This window comes from Sturnira hondurensis, unplaced genomic scaffold, assembly GCF_014824575.4.
Source record: "Sturnira hondurensis isolate 20B ecotype Veracruz unplaced genomic scaffold, ASM1482457v3 Scaffold0022136, whole genome shotgun sequence".
In the NCBI taxonomy this organism is placed as follows: domain Eukaryota; kingdom Metazoa; phylum Chordata; class Mammalia; order Chiroptera; family Phyllostomidae; genus Sturnira; species Sturnira hondurensis.
In genome coordinates, this window is record NW_028094767.1 from 1,145,490 (window position 1) to 1,158,430 (window position 12,941).

Below are 12,941 nucleotides of genomic sequence, written 5' to 3' on the forward strand. Positions count from 1 at the left end.
AGATTAGAAAGGATAATTTTAATATTACGAATGTTTGTCTACACATTTCACTAATGCCAAACCAAATGCTAAATAAGCTAAACTATGTATCATCAGCTTCCTATTTGAAATGACAGTGGGCTAATTAGAAATGAGTTTGTCAGAAGGTTGAAAAGGTCTTTATTGTGGTATAGAGTATGTATTTTTCCTTTTATACACAATTGGGAGTGGGCGTAGAGAAGAAAGACAGTTACAACATTATATAAGCAAGATCGATGCAGGACACAGTGATAGCTTATCTGTACAATAACTGCTTTGCCTAGAAACTGCAGTTTGGAAAGTGCCCTGCTGGACCCGAGGCAGCAAATCCAAATTTGCTATCCCATTTCTTGTTCCCAATTGAAATATCCGCCACTCCACCCCCGCTGCCCTCCGGCGTTTTGAGAAATGAGAACAGCTTCCACAAGCTCTGCGGAAGAGCTTCTTGCATGGGAAATTCTGCAGCACCCAAAGGTAAGAGAAAAATTGGTATTTCGACGCAGGTCTTCACAGCATGTTCTCAGCACAAGGAACAATAACGCCCTCACAACAGCTTCTTCGGTGGAGAAAACTGATTGAACTCGTGTAAGAGGAGTTACCTTCTTTGTTCTGAATTTCATTCAGCTTCGCAGCTTACAGTTCAGCCAAGCTACTGTTCTTTCTGTCCCTAAACTGGCTCAAAGGTTGCTCAAAGTTTTACGCTCAAAGTTCTCGTTCCAAATATGCAATTTTCTGGGATAGCGTGGTCTCACCCTAATTTTATATAAGCTAGTTAAAAGAGTAAACGCGTCACTCCTCACATTCCCCGGTCTCAAAAGTCATTTCTAAGCCTTAGTTCCCGGGGCCAGCCTCGGGAATGGCGTCCGACAGGTCAAAAACGACCTCAAGGGGTCAAAACGACCAGCTGGCTAGAGCGGCCACAACGTTTCGGGGCTTTCGCTTTTCGTTCACTCTCAACGGTTAGGGAGCCTTCCTCCGCCCGGAAATACGCACTTGACGTTTACGCATGGCCAGAAAGTAGTTCCGGTTCCGGTGTGGCGTCAGTTGTTTCTGGTGTTCCGTTGACGCGTTTGGTGGGCAGTAGCTGAGCCAACATGCTGCGGAATCTGCTGGTGGGTGAGGAGTTTCCCGGCTTTCAGTCGCAGTGAGGGACGGTGGGGTTGGCAGAGGAGGCTAAGGGGTCACGGCCCACATAAAAGCCTGTTCCGAGAGGGAAGGAGGAAGGGAGGTGGCGGCTTCTTAAGTCACCTTGCCCCGCGTCCTTTTTTCCTGACGTTACTTTCCTTTCCTGTTCCCTCGCTTCAGGCTGTGCTTGGTAGGTCTAGGGAGTGGAGAGGCTAAAGAGGTGACTTCTCAGCCTCCTCACTCTCAAGGCCGTGGATGAGTTCAGTAGGTCTGATTTTAGTAAAACCAAGGTCTAGGTGGGAAGTTGCTAATACTCAGAAGCCTCAGGCAGAGTAGAAAGGCAGAAAGCTGTTACTCTGCCATGAAAGGCCTTAAGTTTCAGTGGTTCAGAGCGTTGTGAACGACAAAGGCAGTTTAAAGAGCCAGCCGTTCGATTTCGGATGGGACATCTGTAGCAGTCATGGCGGAAGTGTACTGTTGCTTCCTTCAGACGGTTCTGCAGTGTCCTTTATCGCTCCACCGACTTTGAGCATGTGAAATATTTTCTCGGAATTTCCAAAAGAAAAGGAAAATGTAATAGTGATCGCTTTTGTAGTAGTTCAGTAAGATTTTACTTAGTTTCTTAATATGTTTAGGAAGTGAAGTGTGTGTTTCATTAATTGGGTATATAGTGAAAATATATCCTATTAAGGGAAAAATGGGAGAAACAGTTTTAATGCTAGTTTATTTTGATATCACATAGTAGATTTTTAATATGATAGAGTATTAAATGAAAACACTTGAGCTTAGTGTATTTTGTAACCCATTTTTATTTTTGTAATATATAGCAGTATGATTTTCTCAAGGATTATATAATCGTACTTGGTCAGTTTAGGTAAAGCTCATGGGATTTGGGCTTTTTGTCTTTTTTTTTTTCTTGCTCGGAATTAGCAGGAATTGCTTCTTGACTGTGGTTTTTGGACACTGCAGAATGTAATATTAAAGAAGAGGATGAACAACAAATTGGAAATCGTGGATGTTGGTGTATAACTTTGTTAGTTACTAAATATGTTTTAACTCTCTCTTTTCCTCTTCTGTAATTTAAAAGATTAAACCATGGTTGGTTTAGAAGGTTTCTGTATGCCCTAAGTCTGTTTAATACATATGCATTTAACATTGTAGGCTCTTCGCCAGGTCGCCCAGAGGACCATAACTACTGCTTCACGCAGGCAGTTTGAAAATAAAGTTCCAGAGAAACAAAAGTTATTTCAGGTACTGAAATATTTTATGAGAGATTGTTATATGTAATAATATGATTACCAAAAGGTGGACATACGAATTAAACCTGGACACATCTGATTATTAGTGATCCTGTTGTAGTAGCAAAAGAACAATAAGAGACTGTGTGTTGCTAGCTAACTGGGCATTTGCTCTATCCAGGAGGCCTTTGAGGGAGCAGAAGAAAGGAGGAGAAAGGGTATATATAGGTCAGTGACACTTTCTTTGGATAAATTACATTGGGTTGGCACTCTTTATGGTAGTTACACAAGAATGGGCAAATGAGACATAGGAATGGCCCAGAAACAAATAAACAAACAAAGAATATATGTAATATATGTTAAAGGTGCTATTCCAGATCAGTGGGGAAAGGATACAGTTAATTGATACTGGAAAAATTGGCTGACAATTTTAAAGAAAGTAAAGTTAGAGCCCTTCTGTTTTTACATTAAAATATAAATTGCAGATATAAATGTGTCTCAAAAAAATTAGAAGGAAATACAGGAGATATTTCCCCCCACCAGTTTTGTTGAGGTATGATTGACAGAATTTGTATATATTTAGGTTATACCTGATTTGTATATATTTAGGTTATACCTGATGTTTAATGTGTTTGTGGTGATTATCACAGTTGAGGTAACTAACATCTCTCACCTCATGTAGTTACTTTTTTGTGTGGATCTACTGTCTTAGCAAATGTCAGGTATATACTACAGTAGTATTAACTACTATAATTGTGGGGGTGGGAAAACTTCCTAAGGAAGCTGTGATGGATAAAATTTGCAAAGTTTGATGGCATGAAAATTTTAAATGCATTTATGGTTACAAAAGACAAGTGACAAATGGAGCAAGTTTTTAAAATATAACAAAAGTTAATGTCCTTAGTATACAATAGGAAGAGTTTCTACAAATCAATTTGAAATGCAAATTAAAATTACAGGTTACTAGTTTTTTTCTACAACTGTCAAAATTTTAGAAAGATTTAAAATAGGTTATGTTAGCAAGGTGTGGGAGATGCGTACATTCATCCCAATACTTTGATACATGTTAGGTAGTAGTGTAATTGGTACAAAAGTTTTAAAGAGTATTTGAAACTATCATTAAAAACAAATCACAAGTACCCTATTATCTAGGACTCCTACTTTTAAGAATCTTTCCCACAGAAGTAGTATCACAAATATTTAAAAACAGGAAAAAGGCTAATAATTATGGGATTTTAATATCCCCAAGCCCCAATAACGTAAATATGCATTAGTAGAAGACTAGCTAATTCATATATTATATTTTGCATAGTAGAATGCTAGTAGCCATTAAAAGGAACAAGGTACGTTTGACTAACAAATATTTTTCGAGATAGAATTGAAAAAAGTAATATGTGGTAGATTATTATGCAGCATAACTTCATTTTGTATATAAGAACGTATGTATATAAATTAGAAGATGTGCCAATATAAGCAATAAAAACATCTTTAAGGATATGTACAGTGCTGTTAATAGTGGTTTTCTCGTGAGGATAGACTTAGTGGGATAGAGTAGTTTACCTTTATAAGTAGTTAGATTGTCAATGATTCTTTTTGTTTTATCATGATCTCTGGTTTTTTGCAAATAAATTTTAAGTGATTAAAAAGTTGGATTATGTAAACTATGTAAAGGTAAAATGGTTATATTAAACATCTGTCTATGCCGGGTGCTGAACTAAGGGCATGATTTAGGGTTATAAACTGAAACTTCTTTTCCTTTCAGCCCCTCCCCTCCCCTCCCCTCTTTTCTCTCTTCTCTTCTCTTCTCTTCTCTTCTCTTCTCTTCTCTTCTCTTCTCTTCTCTTCTCTTCTCTTCTCTTCTCTTCTCTTCTCTTCTTCTCTCTTCTCTTCTCTTCTCTTCTCTTCTCTTCTCTTCTCTTCTTTCTTGTGTTTTGGAAAGAAAGAAAGAAAATCTTTTCTGTGACTGAATCTAAAGTGTGATGGTTACTAATATTTTTAATAATTATGTTGCTGGATTCAGTGTATATTTTCAGAGCATTTAACATTTATATTTTATATGTTCAATGGGAAGAACATCTTTATTGATCTGAAATTAACTTTAAAGAATGTTGATTTTAGAAGTTCTCATTTTAAAAGTAGTAGTAGTAGAGAAAGAATCGGGAAAATTGGAGTTCTTTTTAGTTTTGAAGTGTAAAATATTTTAATTCCAAGGGTTGAAGGAACCACTTAATTTTGAGTGAATAGATTAGCCTTTTGAGCTTAGTTGGAAACAAATGATATGTGTATTATTTATTATTGTTATTTTTTAACCTAGGAGGATAATGGAATTCCAGTGCATCTAAAGGGTGGGGTAGCTGATGCCCTCCTGTATAGAGCTACCATGATTCTTACAGTTGGTGGTAAGACATTTGAAATGCTTGGTTTATAGAAAAGTAATAGTATAGGTAACTAACAGTTTTATTGCTTTTACTGTGCCAGTATTTTTTAAATGTTTTTTGTTGTGTATTGGGTAACATTTTTATTTTATTTTAAGATTTTACTTACTTATTTATTTTTCAAATGAGGGGAAGGGAGGGAGAAAGAGAGGGAGAGAAACATCAGTGTTTGGTTGCTTCTCACATGCTCCCCACCAGGGATCTGGCCTGCAACTCAGGCATGAGCCTGGACTGGGAATTGAACCAGTGACCCTTTGGTTCACAAGCTGGTGCTTGATCCACTGAACTGCACCAGTCAGGGCACATTTATTTATATGATTATATGTTTCAAGCATATGATTCTATAATACATCATCAGTATAAAGCATTGTGTTAGGCCGGTATTTTAACATAGGTAGTCTGTTTCCAGAATATGAGGTCTTACTCTTTTGCATATAAGTATTCAAGAAGATAATTGATACATATTGTGTAAGAGCATTTTAATGTCTTAAAAAATGTACCAATAAAGTTTGATGATTATTTTTTGATAGATGTGGCTTTCCATTGTGCCATGGGTGGTCCTGCAGGCCTTTGGAGGAACCAGACACATCCACTCTACCCCCACCCCATCCACCCTAATGGGCTTTTAAACATTTTGACTGGGATGCATAGTAAAAACATTTTACATCTAAATTCTCCACACACATATTTATGATAAAACCTGTACATATAAATATTGATTACTATGCAAAAATGCTTTGACTTTTTTCCTGTGGGTTGGGCAGGTCCATTATTCAGTATTAGCAAGTGGAATACACAAATTGGTATACTAGGAGCAGAGTTGGGAATTTGAATGATTGCTCTCTGGGGGAGGAAGGAAGACACTTGTATTTAGAGTGATTACTGTGTGCTTATCTATTGCTAGGAATGCCACATGGATTTCCGAAACCCTTGTATTAAGTCCATAATATGTTCTTATTTTAAGATGAAGAAATTATGTTCTTTACTCAAGGTAATGCTGCTTTTCTGTGGAAAAGCTGGGATTTGAGCACTCATTACAAAGTCCCTCTGCTCATGCGAAGGTGCCTTCTGTGGCATGAATTTAATACAGTGAAGGGGTGTTTAAGGGTGAAGACAACGACCAGATAGTAACATTGGGCTTTCCTAAGATAAAGTCCTACTTTTTTCTTTTTGTCCAGTGTGACTGCTTCTTAGACATTCTGGTTAATTAGTTTTAAAAATAAATTTCTAGTTATTAGATATTCTTACATTAAGTTTAATAATTTTAAAGTTATATATTACTGTTTCTTGGTTTTTGCCTTGATAATACATTTTAGGGAAGGCTTGTGTATTTTGACTTCTTTATTGGCTTTTAAATCATTGTTAGCATTTCTCAGGCAATCCTAGGTAAGTATGTGTTTCAAATCATATTTAAACATTTTTTTACATGTTATTAAATTGACAGATACATTATTGAGCTACATCCAGCACTTTGTATAGAAGTGAAGTAATATTGCAGCTAGACTAATATACACACACACACACACACACACACACATTTTTAACATTTTGCTAGCATCTATCAACATATTTTTTTTTGTTCCCATAAGAGTAGTCTTATTGCCAGCCTTGCCTTTATCTTATAACTTTTAGCTTTTAGAAATATTAGGGTTACACATTTAAATCTTAGAATTAATTTAAATTCTTCTTTTGTTTCTTTTTATTTTTTAGGAACAGCATATGCCATATATCAGCTGGCCATGGCCTCACTTCCCAAGAAGCAGAATTGACTTTAGTTTATCCTCCCAGCAATCAGCTGGGTCAGTTTCATTCAGCTCTCTGTCAACCAGTAAGCTGATTAATAACTGAGTTCTTCTTTGGGGATCAATATTTATTGACTTGTACTAACTGCCACCAATAAAGCAGTCTTTACCATGCTTTGTCTTATTTTATCACATTCTAGGATACATATATCAATAATTTTCAGGTTTTTGTCTTAAAAATTTCATGTGGGGAGTATGGGGGTGGGATGGGATGGGAGTAATAGACAGAAAACTGTACTTAAAAAATAATTTAAAAAATTGGAAAAAAATTTCATGTAAGGAACAAAAAATTATTTTGTCATTAAGGTATATAAAGTATGACTGTGATATTATTTTAGTGAAATTTTATTTTTAGCATCTCAGAGTGACATAGTGGATGGTCATCAGCTTTAGTCAAGCTTGACACATGAAGTCCCTGCCCTGACTGTACTGTGTCCTGGGATATGCTAAAGCCTGAGGTTAGTGGAAGCAGGCTATTTTTGGTTCATGAGATTCAAGTTTCTTTTCTTTCTCTTTCTTAGCTATGTGAGTATATATTTAAATATTAGATAGAATCTATTTTAGAATTTGGCTTTAGTACAGCTGTAAAATAATTCAGTACTTGTCCCTTCTTCACACTCAGAGTGGGTTTTTATTGTTATTTTAATGCATGTCATAATGTATAACTTTCCTTATATAGTTCATTTCTAAAAATTGTCTTCTAAGGGAATTTAAAGGAGTTAGACTTTGTCATCTTTGCAAGGTGTACATTTGTAATACCATATAAAGATTAGAGTCTAGGTGCATCAGATCTAGGGGAAACTGTGGGTAAGGGTTTTATAGTAAACTATAATATCTGGATAAAACTGATAAATTCAGGGTATTTTTAAAAATTTATTTATTTTTAGAAGGTTAGGGGGAAGAGAGGGAGAAAAGTAGGAATGTGTGGTTGCCTCTTGCATGCGCCCTACTGGGGACCTGGCTGGCAACCCAGGCATGTGTCCTGACTGGGACTCGAACCTGCTATCCTTTGGTTCGGAGGCCAATGCTCAATCTACTGAGATACACCTCTAACATCAGCAAAGAACATTTCTTTTGAAAAGAGTGGAATAAATATCATTAGACACTTTTAAATGCTGAGAAAATTCTTAAGATGGTCTGGAATCTTGTTCAATTCAGTGATTTGGAGCTAAAAAGCAATCATTGACAGTATTTTAAAACAAGCTATGTTTATTGGCATTTTACAATGAATTTTATAAACGTGATTGAAATGTTTTTATGATGTGAGAGATACTGTTGTATAGTAAAGGGAAAAACAGCTTGGTAACCTCTGCAACCTTCATGTCTTGTATTGTGAGAGGTGATTTACTATTTTTGGTGTAACCTAGTGAGGCAGTTTTTGAAACTTTTTTTATGCCAAAATGTTTTTGTTTGGGCAGTGTTGACATGGCAAGCTTGGATAAAGTAAAAGTAGGCCAAATGCTTAAAATACTTCATTTTTTTGTCTTTCACCTTAAAATTCTGCATTGTAAACAAGAGAGGAGATGGGGAAGTAGATGTGGGGCAAGGTTGCTGGAGAGGGTTTGAGAATCCTGTGAAAATGTCTGTTGCACTTAGCATTTAGTAGTTACTATTATTGATAGATTTCAAAGACTAACCGAAAGTCCGTAGAACAGAGTCCATAAGAAATATTGTATAGAAAGTGTGACCATCAGGAAATGAAACAACTGTCATCCTAATCTCTTTTTTATCTTACCACACATTTTCCTTTTGACAGTTAGTATCCGTTACTAAATAGAAGAAATTCCATAATATTACCGCATTAATACAAATCCGATGGGAGGGAGGTGTATCTAAATGAAAGTTGTTAAAATTGGTACTATTCACAAAATTACATTTGTGTTCTGTAGCTCTTCTAAATGAAATTAAACCGTATTTATAGAAGAAATAAAACTAAAGTTTGGAGAGGGCTTGCAGTTTACACAAAGCTACAAATAAATGGCAGTACAAAATTTCAGACCCACTTTTATGTGATTCCTTAAAGTTCATGGTCTTTCTAGTATATTTTGTCTTACCAGGTATTTAGTTAAATATTTACTGGCATAGCTTCAATATACTGTTAATAGCAATGTACACAGATGTGACTACCTTGCAGACTTGCATCCCCTGTAGTGAAGCTTAAAAGAGGGGTCAGTACAGTCTCCACTTCTATATTCAGTTTTATGTTGTTCTTTTTACATAATTTGCAATTTACCTATTTAACATTTGTCTCTTCCATGTTATGCTAGAGATCCAAAGTCAGTGCCCTTTCTACTGACCTTGTAACTGCCGCTGCATGGTGCATTCATACTCCTTAACACCCTGGGAGAGCTCCCTGGATTCTGCTGGAACCTTTGACATTCTCCTCATTGCTCCCAATGTTCCCCGTATGTTCATCAGGAGTTTCATTCCTTTGAATTGGAATTCCAATTTGAATTTTTGCTAAGACAGAACCAGTATAGCATTGTAGGTAATCACGCATATGATGGAGTCAGAAGACCCAGCTTCCAGCCTTGGATTACCGTGGGCAGCTAACCTTGCCAAGCCTGTGTCCTCATCTCTATAAATGCAGTAACATCTAGAGCACATAGTTACGCTAATGCATGTAAAGCACAAAGGATGGTTTCTGACACATACCCAGTGTGCAATAAATGTTGAGTATGTCTGTTAGCTCTGAGAAAGGAACTATGTTTTTCAGCTCATCTCTGTGCGCTTGGCACAGAGCAGGGATTTCGGGCTGATTAGGGCTGGTAGGACAGGTTCACAATTTCATTCATGTCCTCGGTGACTTCTGTCTTGGGTCTGTTATCCCTCACGTATGGCTTTTATTCTTGTAAGATGGCTGCCGCAGCTCCAACTGTTTTGTTTTGTTTTGTTTTTTTCTACAGGAAGAAGGATCAGTGATAGAGCACATGCTGACTTAGGGAGCTCTTTAGGGGCTGTAGAAGCCCCACACAAAGACTTCAGCTATCTCTTTGGCCAGACCTTTGTCACATGATAATGCTTGGATTCAGGGAGGCCAAGAAATGTTTTAGCTGGACATATTGACAAACAAAATTGGAGTTGTGTTTAATGAGAAAGGGAGATTGGATTCCTGTTTATTTTCCTATTGATTTTTTGGGAGAGCAGAAGGGAGAGAAACATTGATTGTTTTTTCTGCTTATTTGTGCATTTATTGGTTGATTGTTCTATGTGCCCTGACCAGGGATAGAACCCGTAACCTCGATGTATCAGAAGGATGTTCTAACCAACTGAGCTACCAGGCTAGGGCTGAGATTGGGTATTTAGTTGGCAACTAACAGCCAGTTAGTTTTTTAAAACAATGAATTCACTTTGGTTGGGTAGCTCAGTTTGTTAGAGCATCATCCAGATACGCCAAGGTTGCAGGTTCAATCTCTGGTCAGGGCACATACAAAAATCAACCAATGAATACATAAGTGAATGGAACAACAAATTAATCTTTCTCTCTCTCCCCCTTTCTCTCTAAAACCAATAAATAAGAATTTTAAAAAACATGAAGTAAACACTGAGGACAGAGGACCTAGAATTGTTTCAATTCCTAGTTCTAATTTCTGATGCCCACATCCATACCTGTTCTTAGACTTGGTTGCCTCCCAGGAGCTAATAATCTCTTGTTTAAGTTAGTTTTAGGTAGCTTTCTCAGCCAGGAACCAACCAAAGCAGGATTTCCTGAGTTTTCCACTTAACCTTCTAATGAAACCACAACCCTATCGTTTACCCTAAACAAAGTTAGGTACTTTAAAAGAGGGAAGCAATTACTGGTTTCTTATAGCAAGAATGTTTAAAAAAGATTTACTTGGAGAACACAAATGCAAGTAGACAGAGAATACAGGAATGATAAAAAGAATTACGCTGCTGCTGCAGCTGCAGCTAGTTTGCTTCAGGTTTGCAGAACTTGCCTGTTGGAGTATGTACAAGTTCCCCAAAGCTGGCAATTTCACAAGTATCTAGCTTCAGACTCCCTCTTCCTGTGTCTTAGTGTGCATTCATGTGGAGAGCAACATCTGTGTATGCTGTCTCCTTGAATTCTGAGATTATGTGACCACCTTTTTGACCTCTTGCAGGATATCATTTTCTCTCTGGAGAGTTGCTTAAAAAAAGAAAAAGCTGTCAGCATTATTCTGATGATTAAAGGCTGATGTCTTTGTTTGACTTACTACATCTGTTTCCAGGGCATTTTACCTCTGAGTGCACTTAGCTAAAACATTTATGGGCATTAATATTGGATGCTTTACCCATAGTGCTTTTTCTTAAAACAGTATCTACTTTGGGAAATCAGTATGTGATTAACCATTTTTACTGTTTCTGTGAAAAACACATCTTTCCACTTTAGTCATTTTCCCACCTTCATTCTAGCTTAATGTTTGTTTTTGAAAGAATTCTGTCCAATTTAGTTGAAACATAGTAAGAAAAAATAGACCAGAAATTCTTGCCATGGGTGAGGAGCTAAGAGTCTTTTTTGTTTTTACCTCTGTTAACAGAATCGATTGAAATATAGAAAAGCAAACAAAATAAAAAGATACATTTCTTAAGAAGCAGTTTTGAATATCAGTTTATTTTTCAAGGAACTTAATTCTCATTTCCAAAATCAGCGCAGCCTAGCTTCAATAATAAATTTGTGGTAATTGGTTTCCAAATCAGGCTTTTTAACTGGTAGAAATGGGTGTTATTATAGGTGATTACTAAACATGCTGAGAAAGACAAATGAGTATGTATAGGACACTTAGTAATACACTATATGCACTGTAGTTATTTCAGAAACATTTTCTTAGTACACTAATTCATGCATAGTACGAAACTGAATAAAGAAGAATGCTTCTTACAACATTCTAAGTTTTCTGTGTATGAATAAATAGCTGAAGCACAGGTGTTTTTAGGACTCTTGCTGTTTGTCTCATCTCATTCTTTCAGAATCCCTTCTTCAGCATGGTAAAAATGTGCCCTCTGGAAATGCATGCTTCCCAGCTTCCTCACCTGTATTAGTGGGCTCAGGCTGCTATAACAAATTACTGCAGACTGGGTGCCTTAAACAGCGGAAATTCACAGCTCTGGAGGCTAAGAATCCCAGGTCAAGGTGCCAACCCATTCAGATCCTGGTGAAGCACTCTTCCTGACTTCCAGATGTTTGCTTACTCGGTGCATCCTCCCGCCTTCCTCCTGTGACACTAGAGAGAGAGCACTCTGCTGTCTCCTTCCCTTACAAGGACACACATCTTCCTGGATTGAGGCTCAACTCTTACAACCTCATTTAACATAATTACCTCCATAAGGACTCTATCTCCAAATGGAGTCACATTGAGAGTTAGGGCTTCAACCTAGGAATTGGGAGGGAACACACCGGAAAGAAAATTGAAGTTATTTTTGGACCTATATTGAAAGTTTCAATAAAGGCTTTGGCCTAGAATCCATTAAATAAAAGCTACCATTGGCCCAACTTGTTTCAGAGCTTCTTGCCAATAGACAACTTGTATTTAGGAGCCAGTGCTCTGAAAAGTTCCTCACATGTTAAATATATAGTAGTATAAACAGTATTGTATGTACCTCTGGAGACTTAATACTGTACTGGGTATGTTCAATCAAGGGTGAGTGTGTTAAATATACATAAAGAATATGGTTCTTTCTGTTTCAAGAATAACGTAGAAAATACCTTGATAGATGAGACAAATTAGTTGCAGGATATACTGCTTAAGGTTTCAGTGCAGGATATTCTGCTTAAGGTTTTCGTGGCAGGAGAATAGAAATTCTGAAATACGAGGGATCTGAAATGTATGTTTTGACGTTGGAAGATCCATTGCAGCATTTGATTCTTGGGATGCTACTGATTGCAGGAGGAGGTACAATGGGGAAATTCAGAAGATTTAGGCAGTTTCATTTAAGGTGAACCAGAATGGTGATAAAATGGCTTATGAAGAAGATATAATAGTCTAAGCAAGATTTTAAAACATTGAAGGAAGTGAATTGTCTTTTTGAGGGAGAATGAGGGTGGTGGGAGGTACTAATAAGGACGTATTAATAACCTTATGTCTTACAAGTTATATTTTGTGTAAGATGGAAAAAATGCTACGAAGGAAGCAGAATTAGAGAAATGTAAAATTTTTATTTTAAAGATTTTATTTATTTATTTTTAGAGGGGAAGGAGAGAGGGAGAGAAACATCAATGTATGGTTGCCTTTTGTGCGTCCCCTGCTGGTAGTTAGCCTGCAAGGAACTGGCCTGCAACCCAGGCATGTGCCCTGACTGGGAATCGAACCGCGATTGTCTGGTTCGCAGGCCTGCGCTCAATC

The 12,941-nt window shown here is 37.0% G+C and overlaps 1 protein-coding gene across 1 annotated transcript; it reads left to right on the plus strand.

Annotated features, from left to right (window-relative positions):
- Nucleotides 1–1,032: 1,032 nt before the first annotated feature.
- Nucleotides 1,033–6,732, plus strand: COX7A2 (cytochrome c oxidase subunit 7A2). The gene is made up of 4 exons (XM_037034330.1): nucleotides 1,033–1,130; nucleotides 2,305–2,394; nucleotides 4,696–4,780; nucleotides 6,527–6,732. The coding sequence occupies exons 1-4, from the start codon at nucleotides 1,113–1,115 to the stop codon at nucleotides 6,583–6,585; spliced, it is 252 nt and encodes an 83-aa protein (XP_036890225.1). The 5' UTR covers nucleotides 1,033–1,112; the 3' UTR covers nucleotides 6,586–6,732.
- The last annotated feature ends 6,209 nt before the right edge of the window (nucleotides 6,733–12,941 follow it).